The sequence below is a fragment of the Scyliorhinus canicula genome, chromosome 12, assembly GCF_902713615.1.
Source record: "Scyliorhinus canicula chromosome 12, sScyCan1.1, whole genome shotgun sequence".
Classification (NCBI taxonomy): domain Eukaryota; kingdom Metazoa; phylum Chordata; class Chondrichthyes; order Carcharhiniformes; family Scyliorhinidae; genus Scyliorhinus; species Scyliorhinus canicula.
The window spans coordinates 143,794,120-143,817,930 of record NC_052157.1 but is presented as its reverse complement, the minus strand read 5'-3'; the positions used below and the strand labels follow the sequence as shown (position 1 = coordinate 143,817,930).

Sequence of the window (23,811 nt, the reverse complement as noted above, 5' to 3'; positions counted from 1 at the left end):
GTCAGCAGCAGCAGCAACCCGGGGGGGGGGGTTTAGGGGGATAGTGTTTAAATTAATTTGCTTATTGTTAATTTATTCTGTTGTTTATCGGGGTGGGGGGGGGTTGTTATATGCGTTGTTACGGGTGTCGGAGGGGTGTTTATTATTGTTATTATTGTTTTGTTGATGTATATTTTTCAAAAAATTCCAATAAAAATTATTTTTTAAAAAAATCATTGCATGTTTAAATCACATTTTAATCTTTCAGCATTTTCATCAGTCACATCTTGGCAAATGTGATGAGCTTGTGCTTATGATTATGGTGCAGCACCTAATCGCAAAAGGCCTGTGTAGAGGAAATGCAGAAAGCAGTTGACCTGATAATATCAACAGAATTTACAAGTCAGAGGCAGGCATAATTGTTGTTTGTGTCACTGTTTAATGGTGGAGAATAGAACATTTTCAGATCTGATTCCTATCCTGCCAGACTTTGCTCATGGCCTTAAGAGGAACATTCCAGTGGAAGCTAGATGCTTCTGTATCCCTTCTGATGGAGTGTGTGGGTGAGAGACCAGATGAAAAATCAAATGCAGAATTTCTTGGCCAGCTATTAACTGATCGTGATATATTGACTGTACAATGAGCCTGGCAACAGATCATTCACCCAAACCCTGTTGCAAAATTGTGTAAAACATGAGACACCTGAGAAGGAGGAACAACAAATCACAAATGGATAGAAGAAAGATATTTTTAGCAGATTTTTTTTTAGGTCACATTTTGTTTCCCATTGACCAATATATAATATATTTGGGAATAGTTGACTAAATATGTTGTGACAAGAAAATTGCTGTATATATAAAACTTCCTTTATGCTTTGTAGATAACGTGGTTAGGGTTTGGATGACTATAATTCTCCCATTTATATGGAGCAGCACTTTGTGTCTTCATTTATAACACTCTATAAATTTTGTTGTTACTTCTGTGTGCAATACAAAACTTTTGTACTGTGTGGATAAATAATCTTCTATCACAACTGACATGAAACAAATTGATTGAAAATAGTTTGCCTTCGTAAGGAACTATTTATTTTAAATGTTGTGAGCTTGGACATTTTTTATTTGTTTTATATGTAACTTATTCATACTTTAAAGTAACCTTGGCTGATCATGAAGGCAGATGTGACAGGTGCTTTGTGTTCAACAAGATTCCACAAGCAGCAAATAACCAGTTGTTCCATTTTCTGGTGATGTGGTTCTTTATGAATGTTGGCACCTCTAGACACTGGAAGACTTGCGTGATCTTTGAATTGTGCTGTGGGTTTATTTAACTGAAGCTCTGCATGTCTGTTCAACGTTACACCTTGAAGGTGATTTCTCCAATATTGTACAGTAGTGCACTGCAGCCTCAACATGGATTATGTATACAAAATTTACTTCTGAGGCCAGTGTGCCAGCAATTGGTTAAATACTTCAGCATATTTCCAAATCTTGGATTTCAAAAATGAAAATAGAATCAACAAACTCTTCAAAACATAGAAATGAGGGGAGGCAGCAAATGTGTTGTATTTGGACTTCCAGAAGGAGTTCCACAAGGTACCTCACAAAAGGTTAAGTAAAAACAAAACATATGTCCTTGCTTGGGCAGCACGTTTACCAAATTGGAACGGCAGAAAAGATTAGCATGGTCCCAATGCAAGGATTTGTTTTTAAAAAAATAATTTTTATTCAAGTTTTTTGATAACAATAACAAATTTTCTCCCCGCAATTTAAAACAAACAAGGCGTGTTTCCACACCAAAACAAGAAAAGAACTCTTCCCCTCCCAAAAATAAATAATAACAAATAGCAATGCAAGAAAGAAGAAAATAACATAACAAACCCACCGCCGCAAAAACAAACCCCCAAACCCAACCCCCCTGCCGACCAATCTCTACCCCATCGCCAGGAAATTGAGAAAGGGCTGCCACCGCTGAAAGAACCCCTGTACCGATCCCCTCAGGGCAAATTTAATCCTCTCCAACTTGATGAACCCAGCCATGTCATTGACACAGGTCTCCGAACTCGGGGGCCGCGTATCCCTCCACTGTAACAGAATCCTGCGCCGGGCTACTAGAGACGCAAAGGCCAGAATGCCGGCCTCTCTCGCCTCCTGCACTCCCGGCTCCAAAGCTACCCCAAAGATCGCGAGCCCAAAGATCGCGAGCCCCCAGCCCGGCCTGACCCTAGACCCAACCACTTCCGACAAAATCCCCGCCACCCCCTTCCAAAACCCCTCCAGACATGCCCAAAACATATGGGTGTGGTTTGCCGGGCCACCCGAACACCTCCCACACCTGTCTTCCCCTCCGAAAAACCGGCTCATCCTTGCCCCCGTCATGTGAGCCCTGTGCAGCACCTTCAGCTGAATTAGGCTGAGCCGTGCGCAAGAGGAGGAAGAATTTTCCCTCGACCACGTCACATCCTCAATCTCTTCCCCTAGCTCTTCCTTCCATTTCGCTTTGAGCTCATCTACTGAGGCCTCCTCCTCCTGCATTAGTTGGTAGATAGCTGAGATCTTTCCTTCCCCGACCCACGTCCCCGAAAGCACCCTGTCCTGCATCCACCTTGGCGGCAGCCGCGGAAACTCCTCCACCTGCCTCTTAACAAAGTCCCTGACCTGCATATACCTAAAAGCATTCCCGGGGGGAGGTTCCACTTCCCCACCAGCTCCTCCAGAGTTGCGAACTTCCCATCCAAGAAGAGGTCCCCAAACTGGCTGATGCCTGCCCTATGCCAACTCCCAAATCCCCCACCCGTTCTTCCTGGCGCAAAATGGTGATTGCCCCGTATTGGGGCCCAAACTGAGGCCTTCACTTCCCCCCCCCCCCCCCCCCCCTATGCTGCCTCCACTGTCCCCAGATTTTGAGGGACGCAACCACCACCGGACTCGTGGAGTACTTTGCCGGGGGGAGTGGAAGTGGGGCCGTCACCAAGGCCTCCAGGCCTCGTACCCGCACAGGACGCTACCTCCAGTCTCTTCCATGCGTCACCCTCCCCTTCCGTCACCCACCTGCGAATCATCGCCACGTTTGCCGCCCAATAATATCCACACAGGTTGGGCAGCGCCAGGCCCCCTACCTCCCTTCTTCGCTCCAACAATACACTCCTTACTCTCGGGGCCTTTCGCGCCCACACAAACCCCAGAATCGACTTATTCACCCTTCTGAAAAAAGCCTTCGGGATCAACATGGGGAGGCACTGGAAAAGAAACAAAAACCTCGGGAGCACCGTCATTTTAACCGACTGGACCCTGCCCACCAACGAGAGCAGCAGGGCATCCCACCTCCTGAACTCCTCCTCCATCTGCCCCACCAGCCGTGAAAAGTTAAGCCTATGCATAGCCCCCCAGGTCCTAGCCACGTGGACCCCAAGATACCTAAAGCTCCCATCAGCCCTCCTCAACGGGTGTTCCCCTATCTCCCTCTCCTGACCCCCCCGGGTGCAGGACAAACAGCTCGCTTTTCCCCACATTGAGCTTATATCCCGAAAAGTCCCCAAACTCCTCAAGTATCCTCAGCACCTCTGGCATCCCCTCAGCCGGGTCCGCGACATACAGCAGCAGATCATCTGCATACAGCGACAACTGGTGCGCCCCCTGCGCGCACAATCCCCCTCCAACCCTTCGAGTCCCTCAGCACCATGGCCAGGCACTCAATTGCTAACGCGAAGAGCAGGGGAGACAAGGGGCACCCCTGCCTCGTCCCTTTGGAAAGCCAAAAGTTCTCTGACCTCCTCCCATTCGTCACCACACTCGCCACCGGGGAGCTGTACAGCAACCTCACCCAGCTAATGAACCCCTCACCAAACCCAAACCTCCGCAACACCTCAACAGGTAACTCCACTCCACCCTATCAAAATCTTTCTCCGCATCCATGGACGCCACTATTTCTGACTCCCCAGCCATCGGCTCCATCATCATAAACATTCAGGAGCCTCCGCACGTTGGCATTCAATTATCTCCCCTTTACAAACCCCGTTTGGTCCTCATGAATCACCATCGGGACCACATCCTCCACCCTCCTGGACAGCACCTTTGCCAACAACTTGACATCTACGTTATGGAGCGAGATTGGCCTATAAGACGCACACTGAAGGGGATCCTTGTCCTGCTTCAGGAGCAAAGAGATAATTGCCCTGGACATCGTCAGGGGCAGAGAGCCCCCCCCCCAACCCGTTGGGCCCCGGCGCTTTCCCTGTCTGCATGCTTCCCAACGCCTCCACCAGCTCCTCCAACTCAATTGGGGCCCCCAAACCCTCCACCCGCTCGTCCCCTACTCTTGGGAACTCCAGCTTATCCAAAAAGCGGTCCATCCCGCCTGCTTCCCCGCGGGGGTACCGCCCGGTACAGCCCCTCATAAAAGGATCTGAACACCCCATTGATGTTCTTTCCACCCCGCACTAAGTTCCCACCTGCATCCGTGGCTCCTCCAATTTCTGTAGCTGCCTCCCGCTTCCGGAGCTGGTGAGCCAACATCTGACTTGCCTTCTCCCCGTACTCATACACTGCCCCCTTTGCCCTCCTCCACTGCGCCTCCGCCTTACGGGTGGTTAAAATGTCAAACTCCACCTGGAGACTCCGCCGCTCCCTCTCTGCATATCTCCTATCCACCCTGACCATCTCCTCCACCAGCCTCTTCCTCTCAACCCTCTCCCTGAACGCCCGAATAGATATCAGCTCCCCTCTAACTACTGCCTTTAGCGCTTCCCAAACCATCCCAACCTGCACCTCCTCGTTGTCATTGGGTTCCAGATACCCCTCTATACCCCTACGGATCCGCCCGCACACTTCCTCCTCTGCCAAAAGCCCCACATCCAACCTCCACAGCGGGTGCTGATCCTTCCCCTCCCCCAGCTCCAGGTCCACCAAATGTGGAGCATGATCATGTTGGAACCAACAATTCTACGGACACGTGCTTGTAGGATTAGAATAGCGGTTTTAATATACTCACAACAGAGCCAGCCTATTAGCCATTGAACTTTCGGTGAACTGGCCGGCTGACCATGTGGCACTGATCTTTATACAGCAGCTTCCGGGGGAGGAGTCCTGGGCAGAGCCAAGGGAGAAGCCCCGTACAACTCGAGTATTCCCAGAGCTACTCCCCCTGGAGGACAGGTAGTGCAACTGCACTTACAATATAGATTCATGTATATACAGATTATAATCCGATGTGAATCACATTCACCACATTCATCCCCTGTGAAAAAAATCGAGTCCAGCGGGGGTGGTGGCTCACAGAGTTAGTCTGTCCGGTGGATGAATTGTTCTTTTTGATCTGCGGAGCACCCGGGTTGCAGCCTCTTGCGGTGGCTGGGTGGGTGTTGAGAGCTGGGGTACGATGGCAGACTCCGGAACGGGTCTCGTCCGAACTTTATACACCTCTGGCTCGACCGGGGGCGGGCTGGTTCTGGCGCGTGGAACCGGTGGGGTGAGCTTGCGGTATCGGGGGCGCGAGGGGGCGGCAGCATAGGGAACGGGGTAAGGGGTTCCTCAGCGGGGGTAGGGGGGGCTGGATCCAGCGGGTGCCAGGTCCCGAAGGGATACTGTGTACTGGCGACCGTCCGGGAACTCCACGAATGCGTACTGGGGGTTAGAATGGAGGAGGCGCACCTTTTCAACAAGGGGGTCAGTTTTGTGCCCCCTGACGTGCTTCCTCAGGAGGATCGGGCCTGGTGTCCTCGGCCACGCCGGAAGTGAGACTCCCATGGTAGTGCCCCTAGAAAAAATGAAGAGTCGCTCGTGAGGGGTTTGATTTGTAGCTGTACAGAGGAGGGATCTGATTGCGTGGAGTGCGTCTGGGAGGACTTCTTGCCATTGGGAGACTTGGAGTTTTCTAGACAGGAGGGTCAGTAGGACGGTCTTCCAGACCGTCGCGTACTCCCTCTCCAGCTGCCCGTTCCCCCTAGGGTTGTAACTGCTAGTCCTGCTCGAGGCGATGCCCTTGTCGAGCAGGTACTGACGCAGCTCGTCGCTCATAAAGGACGAACCCCGGTTGCTGTGCACGTAGCTGGGGAAACCAAACAGGGTGAAGACACTATGCAGGGCCCTAATGACGGTGTGGGAGGTCATATCAGGGCATTGAATGGCACAAGGGAATCGGGAGAACTCGCGATGATATTGAGGAAATAAATGTTCTTGTTAGTGGAGGGGAGTGGCCCTTTGAAATCGATCGCAAGGCGTTCAAAGGGCCTAGAAACCTTGACCAGGTGGGCCCTGTCTTGTCTATAGAAGTGCGGTTTGCACTCTGCACAGATCGGGCAGTCCCTGGTGACCGCTTTTACCTTCTCGTTGGAGAAAGGCAGGTTTCGGGCTCTGATGTAGTGGGCGAGCCGGGTGACCCCTGGATGGCAGAGGTCAACGTGGATGGCTTTCAGACGGCTGATCTGCGCGCTGGCGCATGTCCCGCGGGATAGGGCATCCGAGGGCTCGTTGAGCTTCCCCGGTCGATATTTAATATCGTAACTATAGGTGGAGAGTTCGATCCTCCACCGAAGGATATTATCATTTTTTATTTTGCCCCTTTGCGAGTTGTCAAACATAAAGGCAACTGATCGTTGGTCGGTGATGAGGGTGAACCTCCTACCTGCGAGGTAGTGCCTCCAGTGACGAACAGCCTCCACGATGGATTGTGCTTCCTTCTCGACTGAGGAGTATCGGAGTTCTGAAGCGGATAGGGTACGGGAGAAAAATGCAACGGGCCTCCCTGCCTGATTTAAAGTGGCTGCTAGAGCTACCTCTGAGGCGTCGCTCTCAACCTGAAAGGGAGTGGATTCATCCACCTCCCGCATGGCTGCTTTGGCGATGTCCTCCTTGATGCAGCTGAAGGCCTGGCGCGCCTCTGCTGACAGGGGAAATCGTGTGGCCGGGCTTTGTCCGCATATTGAGGGACCCACTGAGCGTAGTATGAGAAGAACCCCAAGCACCGTTTGAGGGCCTTGGGGCAATGAGGGAGAGGGAGTTCTAAGAGGGGGCGCATGCAGTCTGGGTCTGGGCCCAGGACTCCGTTCTCCACGACGTAGCCGAGGATGGCCAGTCTGTTTGTGCGGAAAACGCATTTCTCCTTGTTATAAGTGAGATTTAATTTCTGTGCCGTTTGGAGAAAATGGTGGAGGTTGGCGTCGTGGTCCTGCTGGTCATAGCCGCAGATGGTGACATTGTCCAGATACGGAAACGTGGCCCGCAGCCCATACTGGTCTACCATTCGGTCCATTGCTTGTTGGAACACCGAAACCCCGTTAGTGACGCCGAAAGGGACCCGGAGGAAATGGAAGAGGCAGCCATCGGCCTCGAACGCCGTGTAGTGGCGGTCCTCCGGGCGGATTGGGAGCTGGTGGTATGCAGACTTCAGATCCACCGTGGAAAATAGCCGATATTGGGCGATCTGATTAACCATGTCTGCAATTCTGGGGAGGGGATACGCGTCTAGGCTCGTAAAGCGATTTATGGTCTGGCTATCGTCGATGACCATGCAAAATTTTTCCCCGGTCTTGACGACCACCACCTGAGCTCTCCAGGGACTATTACTGGCCTCTATGATCCCCTCACTGAGCAGCTGTCGGACCTCCGATCGGATAAAGACCCTATCCTGTAGGCTGTATCGCCTGCTGAGAGTAGCTACTGGCTTGCAATCTGGAGATTGGCGAAGAGCGGAGGGGGGGGGGCGGGGAGAGGGGGGGAGGGGGAGTTGCGCAGCGTGGTTAGGCTGCAGATAGTGAGTGGGGGCAGGGGCCCGCTGAGGGTGAGGCTCTTGAGGTTGCACTTGAAATCCAGGCCTAATAAGAGTGGCGCGCAGAGGTCAGGCAGGACATAAAGTTTAAATTTAGAATAACTAGCGCCTTGAATTGTGAGTGTAGCAACGGTGCGTCCTTGGATTTGGACTGAGTGGGAGCCCGAAGCGAGGGCGATAGTTTGGCTCACCGGAAAAATAGAAAGCGAACAGTGTCTTACCAGCTCTGGATGTATAACGCTCTTGGTGCTCCTGGAGTCAAAGAGGCATGGCGTGCTGTACCCGTTGATCTGGACCTCCGCCATCGAACTTCATAGGTGCTTGGGGCGGGATTGATCCAGGGTGACTGCGCTGAGTTGCGGGTAGTCGGCGGCTCGATCAGCTGTGCTGGAGTGGCCCCGTGATGACTGCCCTCTGAGTTCGTAGTCGTCGAGGTGAGATTCAGAGTTTGAAGGGGATGGATCCCAAGATGGCCGCCCCCATGAGTCGCACATGGCCGGCCGCGTGGAGGAGGATTGCCAAGATGGCTGCCCCTATGAGTCGCACATGGCCGAGGATTGCCAAGATGGCTGCCCCCATGAGTCGCACATGGCCGGCCGCATGGAGGAGGATTGCCAAGATGGCTGCCCCCATGAGTCGCACATGTCGGGTGGGGGCGGAGTCGGCATACAGGCTGCAGCATTTCGGGGCCTGCAGGCCTGTGAATTCAGGGAACGAGTGCTTTGAGCCGTGGGAGGGTTAGAGGTTGCGGCTTTCTTCGCCAGACACGCTCTGGCATAGTGTCCTTTTCGCCCGCAGCTGCTGCAGGTCGCGTTACGGGCCGGGCAGTGCTGTCGCAGGTGCTGGCTTTGGCCACAGAAATGACAGGCTGGAGCAGCCGAGTAGTTGGCTGGGGCAGCAGAGTAACTCGCTGGGGCAGCAGAGTAACTGGCTTTGGCAGCGCGGTAGCTGGGGGGCCGTGCGGCACAGGCTTGGGGGACTGTTGTTCGGGGGTCCACGATGAGGTCGCGGGGTCCGCGGGAAACGAGGTGAGGCTGCGGAAGGAAACTTCCATAGTGGTAGCAGCCTCCACAATAGTGTCTACGTCCTGGGCCCCCTTTTCTAGCAGTCTTTGGCGCACATAGTTAGACCTAAGTCCCGCCACGAAAACGTCCCGCACAGCAAGCTCCCTATGTTCAGCCGCGGTAACGGCTTGATAATTACAGTCATTGGAAAGATTGTTCAATTCCCTTACAAACTCGGCTAGCGTTTCTGTAGGCCGCTGACGGCGAGTCGTAAACACGTGGCATGCATAAACCTCGTTAATGGGCTTAACGTACATTTTGTCCAATATTGCCAGCGCTGCGGTGTAAGAACCGGCCGGATTTAGCTGTGTGGAGATTCTGTGGCTTACCCTCGCGTGCAGTAGGCTGAGTTTTTGTTCCTCCGTTGTTCCGGCGGTGCTGGCTTCTGCCAGGTAGGCTTTAAAACATCTCAGCCAGCGGGAAAAAATTTCCTTAGCCTCTGCATCCTGTGGGTCGAGTTCTAGGCGTCCGGGCTTGAGGGCTGCTTCCATGATTTCTTCGACTGTTTCCTGAGTATATTAAATTGGGAACACTTGGGAACACCATTGTTGGAACCAACACTTCTACGGACACGTGCTTGTAGGATTAGAATAGCGGTTTTAATATACTCACAACAGAGCCAGCCTATTAGCCATTGAACTTTCTGTGAACTGGCCGGCTGACCATGTGGCACTGATCTTTATACAGCAGCTTCCGGGGGAGGAGTCCTGGGCAGAGCCAAGGGAGAAGCCCCGTACAACTCGAGCATTCCCAGAGCTACTCCCCCTGGAGGACAGGTAGTGCAACTGCACTTACAATATAGACACGTGTGTGTATATACAGATTATAATCCGGTGTGAATCACATTCACCACAGATCAGAAATAGCTATCGCCGAATACTCCGCCCCCACCACTCTCGGGATCAGCGCCCTGCTAAGCACAAAAAAGTCAATCCGGGAGTACGCCTTATGAACATAGGAGAAAAAGGAGAACTCCCTACCCCCCCGGCTTCAAAAACCTCCAAGGGTCCACCCCTTCCATCTGATCCATGAACCCCCTCAGCATCGAGGCCGCTGCCGGCCTCCTGCCCGTCCTAGACTTCGAGCGGTCCAGAGCCGGATCCAGCACCGTGTTAAAGTCCCCACCCAGAATCAATCCCCCTGTCTCCAGGTCTGGGATCAGGCCCAGCATACGCCGCATGAAGCCCGCACCATCCCAGTTGGGGGCATAAACATTAACCAAGACCACCCGCTCCCCCTGAAGTCTCCCACTCACCATCACATATCGACCTGCGCTATCCACCACCACTTTGGACGCGACGAACGACAGGCTCTTACCCACCAAAATTGCCACCCCACGGTTCATTGCATCAAGCCCAGAGTGAAACACCTGTCCCACCCAACTTTTTCTTAGCCTCACCTGATCCGTAACTCTGAGGTGCGTCTCCTGGAGCATAGCCACATCCGCTCCCAGCCCCCTCAGAGCCAAGGCCGGGATCGCTTCACCGGACCATTCAGCCCCTTCACGTTCCATGTGGCCAACCGAACCCGAGGGGCCGTCCCCTTCCCTTTACGCCGATCAGCCATAGCCCTTCCTCAACCCACCACGTGCCCAGGGAACCCCCCAAGCCCGCTCCCCACGGTGGCAAACCCCCCCCCATCACCATCCATTCCCTCACAGTCCCTGCAGCAACAACCCGGCGCACCCCACCCCTGCTGCATAACCCCCAACATTATGCTTCCGTGAGTCTGCTGACCCCGGCTACTCCCGCCATAACCACGAACAACCCCCCCCCCCCCCCCCTGATGCAACACAGCCGCCAATCCTTCCCTCCCAGCGCTGGCCCCGCCCCTAATTCCTCCGGCGCGGGAAGAAAGCCCGTGCTTCGAACCCGAGCCCTGCCCCTCGACCCAACACGCGGGAAAAAGACGGACATGTGACCCATCGGGACCCCAAACTACTCCCCAACCCACCAGTGGGAAAAAAAAAGCACCACAATAAATAACCAACAGCCCCAAAGAAACCCCGAAAGAACCTAAATACCCATGGCGAAAACAAACCATCAGCAAACACAGCCACCATAGGCGAAAGGATACCTAAGGGCAAAGCCTCCAAGCAAAGTACATTTCCCCCCAGTCCTCAGTCCGAATCCAAGTTCTCAGCCTGGACAAAAGCCCAGGCCTCCTCCAGAGAGTCAAAATAGAGCTGGCGGTCCTTGTACGTGACCCAGAGACGAGCCGGCTATAGAAGGCCAAACTTCACCCCCTTCCTGTGGAGCACTCCCTTCGCTCGATTGAAGCCAGCTCTTCTCCTCGCCACCTCCGCGCTCCAGTCCTGAAAAATCCGAACGTCTGTGTTCTCCTACCTGCTGCTGCTGCTCTCCTTCGCCCACCTCAACACGCACTCCCGGTCAACCAAGCGGTGAAAATGGACCAGCACCACCCTGGGCGGTTCGTTCGGCCCTGGGCTTCCGCTGCAGCACTCGATGGGCGCCTTCCAGCTCCAGGGGACCACGAAACGACCCCGCACCCATCAGCGAGTTTAACATTAGGACCACATAGGCCGCCAAATCCGAACCTTCCAGCCCCTCCGAGAGGCCCAAAATCCGTAGATTCTTCCGGCGGGAGCAGTTCTCCATCTCCTCCATCCTTGCCTGCCATTTCTTGTGCAGTGTCACGTGCGACTCCACTTTCACTGCCAGGCCCAAAAGCCCATCCTCATTCTCCGAAGCCTTGTGCCGCAGCTCCCGAATCTCCCCGGCCTAAGCCGTCTGAGTCGCCACCAGCTTGTCTAGCGAGGCCTTAAATGGCTACAAAATCTCGACTTTGAGCTCCTTGAAGGAGCGCTGATGCAGCTCCTGCTGCTCCCGCGCCCACAGCTGCCACGCTGCTGTTGCTTCCCCGCCTGCCACCATCTTGCTTTTTCTGCCTCTCGCCGTGCCTCTCGCCTTTCTCTGTGGTGATACCGACTTCTGGATCGCTCCACTGCGAGTCCAGTCCATCCACCGGCCGCTGGGCACACTGGCTTGTTTCCCCCCGGGGGAAAAGTCGAAACCTCCGTTGCGGGCTCGAAAGTCCAAAAAAAGCGGGAGCTGTCGAACATGCGGCTTAGCTCCGCATTGTCGCCACCGGAAGTGACCCAATGCAAGGATGATACGCAAATTTGTGATGTGAGCAGTTTAATTTTCCTGGACCCAAAAGGTCTATCTTGACTAGCCTATCTGGCTAACTCACTAAAGTTGGGAAGTTTGATTTTCTGTTAAGACACTGAATAGCTCTCATCAGGGGGAGGTTACTTTTCTGTGCCTTAAACAGTCAAACATTCTGATGGGCAATATTCTGATACTGCACTCCTATCTAAACTCCCGACCTTTTTCGGTTGTGAATCCTTGTCATTTAAGAATTCCTGAATGCGTGTCTAGGATCGAAAACGTATTGAAAGTAAACTACACAGTTTATTTTTGGTAGTATTTTATTATAAAGCACCATAGATTTTGTTTTTTTGGAAAATTTTTATTGAGGCATTTATCATTTTTAAACAATTTTAAACATCAGGGCCGGGATTCTCCCCTACCTGGCGGGGCGGGGATAGAGTGGCGTGAACCACTCTGGAGTCGGGCCGCCTAAAGGTGCGGAAGTCTCCACACCTTTAGGGGCCAAGCCCTAACAGTGAGGGGCTAGGCCAGTGCCGGAGTGGTTGGCGCTCCGCCGGCTGGCAGGAACGGCCTTTGGAGCCACGGCAGCTGGGGCCGAAGGGACTTTGCCGGCCGGCGGAAGTCCGCGCGTGCGCCGGAGCATCAGCGGCTGCTGACGTCATCCCCGCGCATGCGCAGGGGAGGGGGTCACTTCCGCCTCCGCCATCGTGAAGACCATGACAAAGGCGGAAGGAAAAGAGTGCCCACACGGCACAGGCCCGCCCACTGATTGGGCCCCGATTGCGGGCCAAGCCACCGTGGGGGCACCCCCCCCGGAGCCCGCTCGCGCCGCCTGGTCCTGCCGGTAAGGTAGGTGGTTTGATCCACGCTGGCGGAACCAGCATGACAGCGGAGGGACTTCGGGCCCGAAAATCGCCAGGGAGGCCCGCCAACCGTCGCGGTGCGATTCCTGGCCCCGCCGAATCTCTGGTGCCGGAGACTTCGGGACACAGCGGGGGCGGGATTGACACCGACCCTCGGCGAATCCCGCCCCAGGTTTCAACAAGAACATCACAATATAAAGCCATAGATTTTGTTTAAAATATAAATTTAGAGTATCCAATTTTTTTCTCTCCAATTAAGGGCTAATTAAAGGGCTAATTTAGCATGGCCAATCCACCTAACCTACACATCTTTGGGTTGTGGGGGTGAAACCCACACAGACGCCGGGAGAATGTGCAAACTCCACACCACCAGTGACCCAGGGCCAGGATTCAAACCAGTCCTCAGCGCTGTTGTCTCAGTGCTAACCACTGCGCCACCGTGCTGCCCAAGCCATAGATTTATGACATACAAAGGTGTAGAGTTAAAAATATGAATTGGTTAACAGTCCTTCGTTATCATTATGATTGCAGTGGTTTGGAATCTGAATTCTCGCTCTGTTTACTCGGACTGGCGCTGGAATGTGGTGACTTGGGGGATTTTCACAGTAACTTCATTGTAGTGTTAATGTAAGCCTACTGGTGACAATAAAGATTATTATCGGTTAAAAATATAAATCGGTCAACAGTCCTGTGTTATTTGCTAACAAACTAACTTCTCCAAGAAAAGGGATACATTCAAACATGGGAAATCCTAAAGTATCACAAATCAATTTCTAATACATTTCCAAGAAGTTTAATAAAAACATACTTGCAGAAACCACAATGACCTTCGTTTGATGAAGCAGGATGAGGAACAGAACTTTGACTGTACACTCAGTGGGAGAGAGAGAGTGCTGATTTTGTGAATCTGCTTGTCTTTTATACCTATTTCTTCCTTTTTTGTGTATGGCCTTTCCTGTATCTTATCTCCCCAAATGAGCAATTTCCAAAAGCCAAATGGACAGGTTGGTGGTTTATCAACAATATTGTTCTCAGTATTAACTATAAGTATAACTAAGTATTAAATATAGTCAGACAGGGAGCTGTTTTAGGCCCATCTCCACTTTTGTTTATTTCTGATGTGTCAAGATTCTGTAATATATATAGATGTCCTGATAGCCACTATTATGAATGGCGCTATCTTAAGTATCAAAAGTTATAAAGCTAAGACAGTTATAATAAATCTAATTTGCTATCTCTTAGTACCTTTCCTGCGCTCCAGCTTGTGGGTTTCACTGCAGTGAGGTAATTTGAGGAATTTATGGTCGTCAACTCAAGGATATTCCTGAGGCCCTGCATTAGTCAGCTAATGTTCCCGTACCAGCCTCCCCGAACAGGCGCCGGAATGTGGCGAATAGGGGCTTTTCACAGTAACTTCATTTGAAGCCTACTTGTGACAATAAGCAATTTTCATTTCATTTTCATGTTTTTGCAGCTGCATACTGACTTTTAAAGACTTTTCTGTTTATATTCCACTTTGTGTATTAATTTCTGCTTCTTATAAGTGTCTTTATACTAATTTGAATTCTGCGGACAGTGTTATATCTATCAGTGAAGCGTTCTATATTTTTGGTACTGCTGCCTCAGTGCCAGGGACCTGGGTTCAATTCCAACCTTGAGTGACTGCGTGGAGTTTTCACATTCTCCCCGTCTCTGCATAGATTTCGTCCGGGTGCTCCAGTTTCCTCCCACTGTCCAAAGACATGCCTGTAAGGTGAATTAGACATTCTGAATTCTCCCTCTATGTACCTGAATGTGGCATCTAGGGGCTTTTCACAGTAATATCATTGCAGTGTTAATGTCAGACTACTTGTGACAATAAAAGATTATTAATTAAACTAAAACTTAAATTTAACAAAACAAAAACTCTCAGCTTATTTTAAAAAGAATACTCTAATGAGCTGCTAAATCACTCCCGTTGACTCACTCTCTAGTGAGGGAAATTCCCAACTGAATGAAAATACCAAACCTCATTAAATTGCACGCTCCACTAGCGAGTAAATTTCTCGCCAAACAACATTGAAAAGAAAGGAAGCCATACGGTAATGTAAAGAAGAAAACCCCATGTAGCAGGTAATTGCAAATCTTTTTATTTGAAAAATATTTTATTAAGGCATTTATATTATAATTTTAACAAGATAACAAAATAAACAACCATGCACCCAACCAACAACAAGACCCAGTCAAAATGGCTTACGTAAGCGACTCCCCAATCCCAATTCCCCACTAACCTTCCCCCACCTTGCCCAACTCCCCATGCCCCCCCCCCACCCTCCTGCTGACAGCTTAATTTTTTCGATATAAGTCGATAATTGGCCACCACCTGCGGGCAAACCCTACGATCGATCCCCTCAGGGCAAACTTAATCGTCTCGATCCGGAGAAACCCAGCCATGTCACTGACCCACACCCCCGACTTTGGGGGCTCGGAGTCCCTCCATGTCAATAAAATCCGTCTCCGGGCTAGCAGGGAGGCAAAGGCCAAGACATCGGTGCCTCTCGCCCCCTGGACTCCCGGATCTTCTGACGCACTAAAAATCAACACCTCTGGACACAGAACCATCCTTACTCTCAGTACCTCCGACATGACTTCAGCAAACCCCTACCCAAATCCCCTCCGCTTCAGACATGCCTAAAACATATGGACATGGTTCGCAGCCCCCCCCCCCCCCCCCCCCCCCCCCCCCCCCCCGGCGCACAGCCCACTCCTGTCTCCCCCCCCCCCCCCCCCCACCCCAGCGCACAGCCCACTCCTGTCCTCCACCCCTTCAAAGAACCTGCTCATACAGTCATATGCATCCTGTGACCCACCTTGAATTGTATCAGGCTAAGCCTGGTACATGACGAGGATGCATTGACTCGCCTTGGGGCATTCTCCCACAACCCCGCCTCTAATTCCTTGCACAACACTTCCGCTTTACCTCCCGTATCGGGGCTCCCTCCCATTCCATCAGCTCCTTATAAATTTCCAATACCGTTCCCTCCCCCACTCCCTTTTGACACTACCTTATCCTGTAGCCCCTGGGGTGGTAGGCACGGGAACGTCGGTACCCGAGTCCGCACAAAGTCCCTCACCCTGAACAACTGGTGATTGTCACATGTTGATGCCCATGTTGACACCCCCTCAAGTCCCAAGTGCTGTCGCCACTGTTCCCACACCCTCAGGGCTGCCACAACTAGCGGGCTTGTGGGGTACCTGGACGGTGAGAAGGGCAGAGGCGTTGTTAACAGTGCTGCTAACTCGTGTCCCTACATGAGGCTGCTTCCATCCGCTCCTACACCGAACCCCCTCCACCACCATTCATTACCATCGCTGTGTTTGTCGCCCAATAATAATTCATAAAGTTCGAAAGGGCCAGCCCCCCCCCCCCCGGACCCTGCTTTAGCAGCACCGTCTTCATTTGTTACTATCTCCTGCCAATCCCTTTGGGCTCTCAGTGCTATCGGCAACGGCTCCATAGCCAGGGCAAAAAACAGTGGGGAGATTGGACATTCCTGCCTCGTCCCCCGTTGCAGCCAAAAATCACCAGAGCTCACCCGTTTTGTGCGTACACTCGCCACCGGAGCCTGATATAGCAGCCTGACGCAGTCCACAAAACCTGAAGCTCCCTAGGACCTCCCACAAAGAGTCCCACTCCACCCGACCGCAGGCCTTCTCCGCATCCATGGCGACCTCCACATCTCGTCCCTCGGAGGCCATCATTACCCTGTTTGGCAACCTCCTGATATTCGTCGCCAGCTTCCTCGCCTTAACGAACCCTGTCTGGTCCTCCATCACCCCGGCACACAATCCTCAATTCTCGAGGCCAAGATCTTGGCCAATAATTTGGTGTCCATGTTTAACAGGGAGACCGGCCTGTGCGACCTACAGTCCTCCGGATCCATAGCCGGTTCATAACAAGAGATTGAGGCTTGCGGCATCGTCGGGGAGAGAACCCATCCTGTTACCTTATCAACAGGAGCCCTAGAACCCCCCCAAGAACCTTTTATAAAACTCCACTGGGTACCTGGGGCCATGCCCCACTGCAAAGCCTCCGGTCCTTACACCACTTCTACCAGCCCAATTGGGGCACACAGTCCCTCCACCAGCTTCTCTTCCACCTTCGGGAACTCCAACGCTCTTAAAAACGTCCTCATCCCCCCTCCACCCCGGTCGGGAGTTCTGACCATACAGCCGACTGCAGAAATCCCCAAACGCCCCATTCACCCCCACCGGGTCCAAAATCACGTTTCCCCCCCCTGTCCTTTACTTTCTCGATCTCCCTTGCTGCCTCCTGATTCCTCAACTAGTGCGCCAGCATCCTGCTCGCCTTCTCACCATATTCATACACCGCCCTTCTCAGCTGCCGCACCGTCTTCCCCGTAGTTAACAACCCAAACTCCATCTGCAGCTTCTGTCGCTCCTTCAACAGCCCTGCCTTGTTGGCTTCCGAGTACCTCCTGTCCACCTGCAGAATCTCCTCCACTAACCTTTCCGTCTCCACACACTTTGCCTCCTCCCTACGTGCCCGTTTCAAAATGAATTCCCCTCCCACCACTGCCTTCAATGCTTCCCACAACGTGGCCACCGAGACCATCCCGTATCGTTCAGAGAATAAAAGAAAAGATTATGGTACTCCAGCAATGAAGGGTGATCCTGGTCCACTCAAGCCTGTTTAATGGGCTCCAATTATACAGACTGATTGAGCTAAAGCTTGTTCTTGCCATTTCTTGGATAGTTAAGTATTTTGACAGGATTCTCCGTCGGCCGATGCCTTAATCGGGAAACGCGACCGAGTGAAGAATCGGTTACGACACAGAAATCACGACAGGCTGATTTCACACCAAATCGCAGTTCTCCATTGCCTCCATAGCGGCGTCAATGCGTTCCAGAATACATGTACAGTAAACACCATTGGCATATCATTAGCGAGCCTGACCCAGTATTCTTCAGGGCCTCTACAATTCTCTACCTCTCGTGGGCCGATTTTCTGACGGCAAGGTTCACTTGTGCTTGTAATAATCATGAAACAGGTGCCACGGCTGCTGAGGGAAAGAGAGGGAGAACTTAAAGTATCCAACATTGGCATACTTTGCTGACCGCTGTGTCATTGGTGGGGGGTTGGAGGGGGCAGGGAATGGGCGCTCACTTCAACTGAAGCCTTGTTCTGAAGTTCCACCGCGTGCAGTGATCGTAAGATTCCACAGAGATCAAGCTGGACAGAATGAGGATGCATTGACTTGCCCTCCCCCGGTGCCCTCTGGCCTCAGCCAACCGATCAACCATATGGCCATGCTCCAGTGCAACCATTGCCATCTTGTTGGTAGAGGTGGCGTGTGTAGGGAGTGCAGTGTGTAGATGCAGCTGCCGCTTATCAGCCGCCTGAGTGTTAATCGCGATTCCGGAACCGTTTCTCATTGGAATTGGGTGCGGTGCTAGCCCCTTAACAGTCACTGAATCGGTCCAGGTGCGGCAGTCATTTTGTTGTTGTGGAAGTCCACGAATCTTGCCCTGGTATCAATACTTAGACTCAGGAATGGAGAATCCCCCCCAATCAATCTTAAACTCCAGTAAAAGGGCCTCTCCTCCTCTCATGCATCTCATTCTCTCTCTGAGTTGTGCATTCAGCAAAATAACTGAACACGCTCCAAGGCATTTAATTTATGCTTGTGTCAAGGATGTTTAAAGCCCTTTAACGTGTAAGGAATTTTTTATTTTGCCAACTGGTTCTACTTCTTCTATGACACACATGCTCCTCATTAAAGCATTGTTGTTGGGCAGCGTGGAGGACCAGTGGTTAGCACTGCTGCCTCAAGGCGCCAAGGACCCGGGTTCGATCTGTGTGGAGTGGAGTTTGCACATTCTCCCCGTGTCTGTGTGGGCCTCACCCCCATAAACCAAAGATGTGCAGGGTAGGTGGATTGGCCACACTAAATTGCTGCTTAATTGGGGAAAAAAGAATTGGCATTATAAATTTATACAGAAGAAGCAGAACATTGTTCTCACCCCTTCCACCTTATAAGTTCACTTCATTGCATCATACATACATGTAAATGCTATTGGCCGTTGTAATTTAAGACTTGCATTTAGCAGTGTTTTAAATAATGCATACGTTTTAGTTTGGGGATTTTGCCACGGCATAAATGATTAACTTGAGGGTAATATATTCACTTAATGTTATGCATCAACTTTCGAAAGGGTTTAATATTTTACCAAACATTTGAAGTTCGGGGTGTAAAATACACAGATTTGAAAGCTGAAAACGAGCTCCAAAATTTTGGCATTCGGTTACAACAATTGTTAAAGAGTCAGCTGCCAGTGATTTAATGAACCAGCAGGTCACCAGACTCCTGAAAAAGTTCACAAAGGAATTTGTGACGGTCAGTTTATTTCATCCACCCAGAAAGATTCTGGATTCACCCCATTGTAATACCCAGTTACTTTTGATCTGATGCCAGTCCTTTTTTCTCCAGTCTTTCTGGAAGTCTACCCCAGGGTTATTCATTCTTTTTTGTAAGAAGAAGAAGAATCTTTTTTTAATATCAGTCTTGAAGATTTATCTTTTTCATTCTGTTAATTGTCTTATAAAATTAACTATTGGATATTTCCCTTTCAAGTTGAAAAGTTCCAAGTTTCTTCAGTCTTTTCCCATAACTCTGATCTATGTATGATGTGTCCTTTGAACAGCTGATATGTTGTAGTGTTATTGCCACTGGTGGGGTCAAGTGAGGAGAGGTCGAATGGCTCCTTTCTTTTCTTTCCCTTCATTTGACTACGGCAGCATTTCTTTGTTTCCATAAAAATCCCCGCAGTGCAGAAGGAGGCCACCCAGCCCAATCCCCCAACCTATCCCCGCAACTCCACCTCGGGGCAATGCATCATGGCTAATCCACCTAACCTGCGCATCTTTGGATTGTGGGAGGAAACCGGAGCACCCGGAGGAAACCCACGTAGACACGGGAAGAATGTGCAAACTCTACGCAGTCACCCAAGGCTATGTTCGAAGCCGGGTCCCTGGTGCGATGAGGCAGCAGTGCTAACCACTGTGCCACCATGCTGTCCACAAAGGAAGGATATATTGCTAATTTAGTAAGGGCTTAATGGTTTACGCGTTGTAATTATAAACTGTTTACTTGCTGCAATGTAATTACAAAAATATCTAATCTGACATGTTATTGTGTTCAACAAAGAAAGAGGTTAGTTTTATCACACTTGGATCCGTTGAAGTAAAATAATAAAATACATTTCAACTTTCATACATGCACACAAATAGATTAGAGTGGGAAAGGATAGGTTGGTAAAGTTACAGTACATAAAAGGAATACTGTATACAGTATGTATTTGGTGACTCAGCTGGCTTCAGGTTGAACTCTGGGATCTTGTGACTTTCCTTCAGTTGTCCTGACTTAAAGATGTGGATGGTTGATTTGGCTGTTCTCCTGGAGACTGCAGTTCTGGTTTGAATTATTCTAAAGTCTGTCTGCAGCAGGGGCATCTCTAGGTGGTCACTTTCAGCCAACAGGGTTCAAAGCTTGCAAGGTGGGTTGGAGAGAAAGAGAAAAGAGTTGGAGTCAGAGAGTGTTGCAGCACAGAACGAGGCCCTTTGGCCCATCATGTCTGTGCTGGCCATCAAGCACCTATCTATTCTAATCCATTTTCCAGCAATTGGTCTGCAGCCTGGTATGCGGTAGAGTTTCAAATGCTCACCTGAATGCTTTTGGGTTGCCCCCTCAGTTTCAGATTCCCACCACCATCTGGGTGAAATAGTGTGGCGACCAGAACTGCATGCATGCTGTGGCCGAACAACTTTTTGTACAGCTCCATCCATAACCTTCCTGCTTTTGTATTCTGTGCCTCAGCTAATAAAGGCAAGTATCCCATATACTGCCTTAACCATCTCATCTGCCTTCAGGGATCTTTAGACATGCACCTCAAGGTCCTTCTGGTCCTGTGTCCGCTTTAGCGTCCTACTATTCATTGTGAATTCCCTTGTCTTATTAGTCCTCCTAAAAGGCAACACCTCACATTTTTCAGGGTAAAATTCCGTTTGCCACTGTTCTGCCCATCTGATCTGCCTGTCTATATCATTCTGTAATCCAAGGCTTTCCTCCTCACTATTTACCACACCACCAATTTTTTATGTCCTCTGCAAACTTACTGATCATAGCTCGCACATTCAAGTCTTAGGTTGAATGTTTTATCACACTTGGATCCGTTGAAGTACACTACAAACACCAAGTGTCCAGCACCAATCCCTGTGGTCCACCACTGGACACATACCCTCAGCCACAAACAAATATCCTCTGCCTCCTGCCACTGAGCGAGTTTTGGATCCAATTTGCCCATTGGCCTGGGTCCCATGGACTCTTACCTTCTTGATCAGCCTTCCATGCAGGACTTTGTCAAAAGCCTTACTGATGCCCATGTAAGCTACATCAGCTGCACTCCGCTCACCTACATGCCCAGTCACCTCAAAATTCAAATTTGTTCGACATTATCTCCCCCGACAAAGCCATGCTGACTATCCTTGATTAATGCCTCTCCAAGTGGGGATTGATTCTTTCCCTCAGAATGTTTTCCAATAATTTCCCTACCACTGCTGTTAGACTCACTTGCCTGCAATTACCTGTTTTTTCCCCCTACTTCTTGATTAATGGTACCACATTAACTGTCGTCTGGCACCTCTCCTGGGACTAGAGAGGATTTGAAAATTAGCGCCAGAGCCCCTGCGATCTCCTCCCTCGCCTCTCCCAGCAGTCTAGGAGACATCTCACCTGGGACTGGGGAGTTATCCACTTTTAAGCCCACTAAAACCAGCAATGCCTCCTCCCTCTCAATGCTAATCTGTTCAATTATATTCCAACCCCCCTCCCTGCTTTCTATACCTACATTGCTCTTTGCTATGGTGAACACAGATGCAAAATACTCATTTAGTACCTGGCCTACATCTTTCTGCTCCATGCACAAATTGTCACTTTGGTCCCTCATGGCCCAGACCCTTTCCCTGGTTACCCTCTTGACCTTAATATACTTATGGATTTTCCTTTATTGTGCTCGCCAGTGTTTTTTTGTTTCATGCCCCTTTTTGCTCTCCTAAATTTTTTAAAGTACCCCATGCTGCACTTTTTATACTCCTCTGGGGCTTCCACTGTTTTGAGCATATCATAAGCCTCCTTTTTTATCCTTAACCAATCCTGTATTGCCCTTGACATCCAGAGTTCTCTGAGCTTTTTAGTCCCATCCTTTACCTTTATAGGAATATGTTTACTCTATGGCACCTGACATGTCTTGTGTCAGTGTCTCAGCTGCTTGCTGCAGTGGAAACAGAAGTTTTAAGCATGCATGACCATCACCCGCTGATTCAAACATGGTTGTCAATAGTGTCATGTTCATAGAAAGTAAGTCCAAGGACTTTATATATAAACATCAAGGCACCAACCACGCATAAGGGATTGGTTAACACATTTGTTGGTTCATTTATTAAGGATTTGATAGTTTTACATTGTTGCAGAGCTTGGAAACATGTCTGTCCGTGATTGGAAACATAGTGAGACCAATCTGAACCACATGATACATTGCATCATTTCCCATCTAGTGATATACTGAGGTACATATTCATATCCTTGAAGGTATACCAAAACAACTAGGGTGTTCGTCCTTGCAATGGGTGGCACAGTGGTTAGCACTGCTGCCTAACAGTGCCAGGGACCCAGGTTAATTTCCAACAGTGGGTGACTCTGAGTTCAAAGACATGCAGCTTAGACGGATTGGCTGTGCTAAATTAGTGGCCAAAGCCTTAGGTGGGGTTTTGGGGATAGGGTGGGGGTGTGGGCCTCGGTAGGTTTCTCTTTCGGAGGGTCAGTGTAGACTCGGGCTGTATCGCCGCCTTCTACACTGTAGTGATTCTGTGATTTTCACTTTAATCATTCATTCCTGGGAATTCACCTCTCACATTGAGGGTCTTATTGTTTGTGATTGGTTTTAAGACATTTCCATTATAGCTAACATTTTGCGTCCCTATGACCCTCTACAGAACAGAAGACGTCATATGGATTTGAAATGTTAACTCTACTGAGTTTATCCAGCATTTTCTGTTTTTATTTGGATAAGTTGTACTTGGATATAAGTTGTAATTCCATTTTCAAGTGTGTTGTACTGAAATTAGTGAAAATATACATTTAATTAGATGTACTTGCACGTGGGACTCTATTGTAAGTGTAACACTGTTATGGCAGAAGGCATGTCCATTGTTTGATATCTAATTTTCTTACAGGAGGGATGCAAGACTACAATTACTTACAGGGAGACTGTTTTGAAATCACACTGGAACTCACCTGCTGCAAATACCCGCCGGCCTCTGCCCTGCATTCAGAATGGGAGAATAACCGTGATGCTCTTCTAAACCTAATGGAACAGGTACTCTAAGAAAACATGGGGAAGAGGACCAAATTTATATTTAATTGAATGAAGAAGGGATTGAGCACCAGAAGTTTGGAAAAGATGTTTCCAGAGTAAAATGGGCAGAGAGCAACGGAAGGTTTAATAAGGCACAGGGAGTCCCAAGTAAGCGCAAAGTAAACAACATTTATTTTGCAACAGTTATATCCATGAGTACCGGTAAAACCTCACCAGGTACTCTCCTGTCGGTCAGTTCCAAACTGGTGAACATTTTTATACAAGTACGGGTAAGGTACTTAGCAGGGGAGCACGGGGAATCATCCCCACCCCTTATGTCCCATGCAGATTATTACCAAGGGTATTCGGGGAAGAGAGAGTTCAAGTACAAACTATTCCATTGAAGGGAGTATCCAAAGCTAACTAATGCATCAATCTTCTTTTTTTCAATATAAATTTAGAGTACCCAATTATTTTTTCCAATTAAGGGGCAATTTAGCATGGCCAATCCACCTAACCTGCACATCTTTGGGTTGTGGGGGTGAAACCCACGCAGACACGGGGAGAATGTGCAAACTCCACACGGACAGTGACCCA

At 50.1% G+C, this 23,811-nt stretch overlaps 1 protein-coding gene across 1 annotated transcript in view; it reads left to right on the top strand.

The window, feature by feature from the left end:
- Window positions 1-23,811, top strand: part of cpda (carboxypeptidase D, a) — a 94,115-nt gene that overhangs the window by 23,455 nt on the left and 46,849 nt on the right. Inside the window, exon 3 of the mRNA XM_038814345.1 lies at window positions 23,093-23,235. Within this exon, the coding sequence (XP_038670273.1) occupies window positions 23,093-23,235 (143 nt within the window). The remainder of the gene's footprint in view (window positions 1-23,092; window positions 23,236-23,811) is intronic.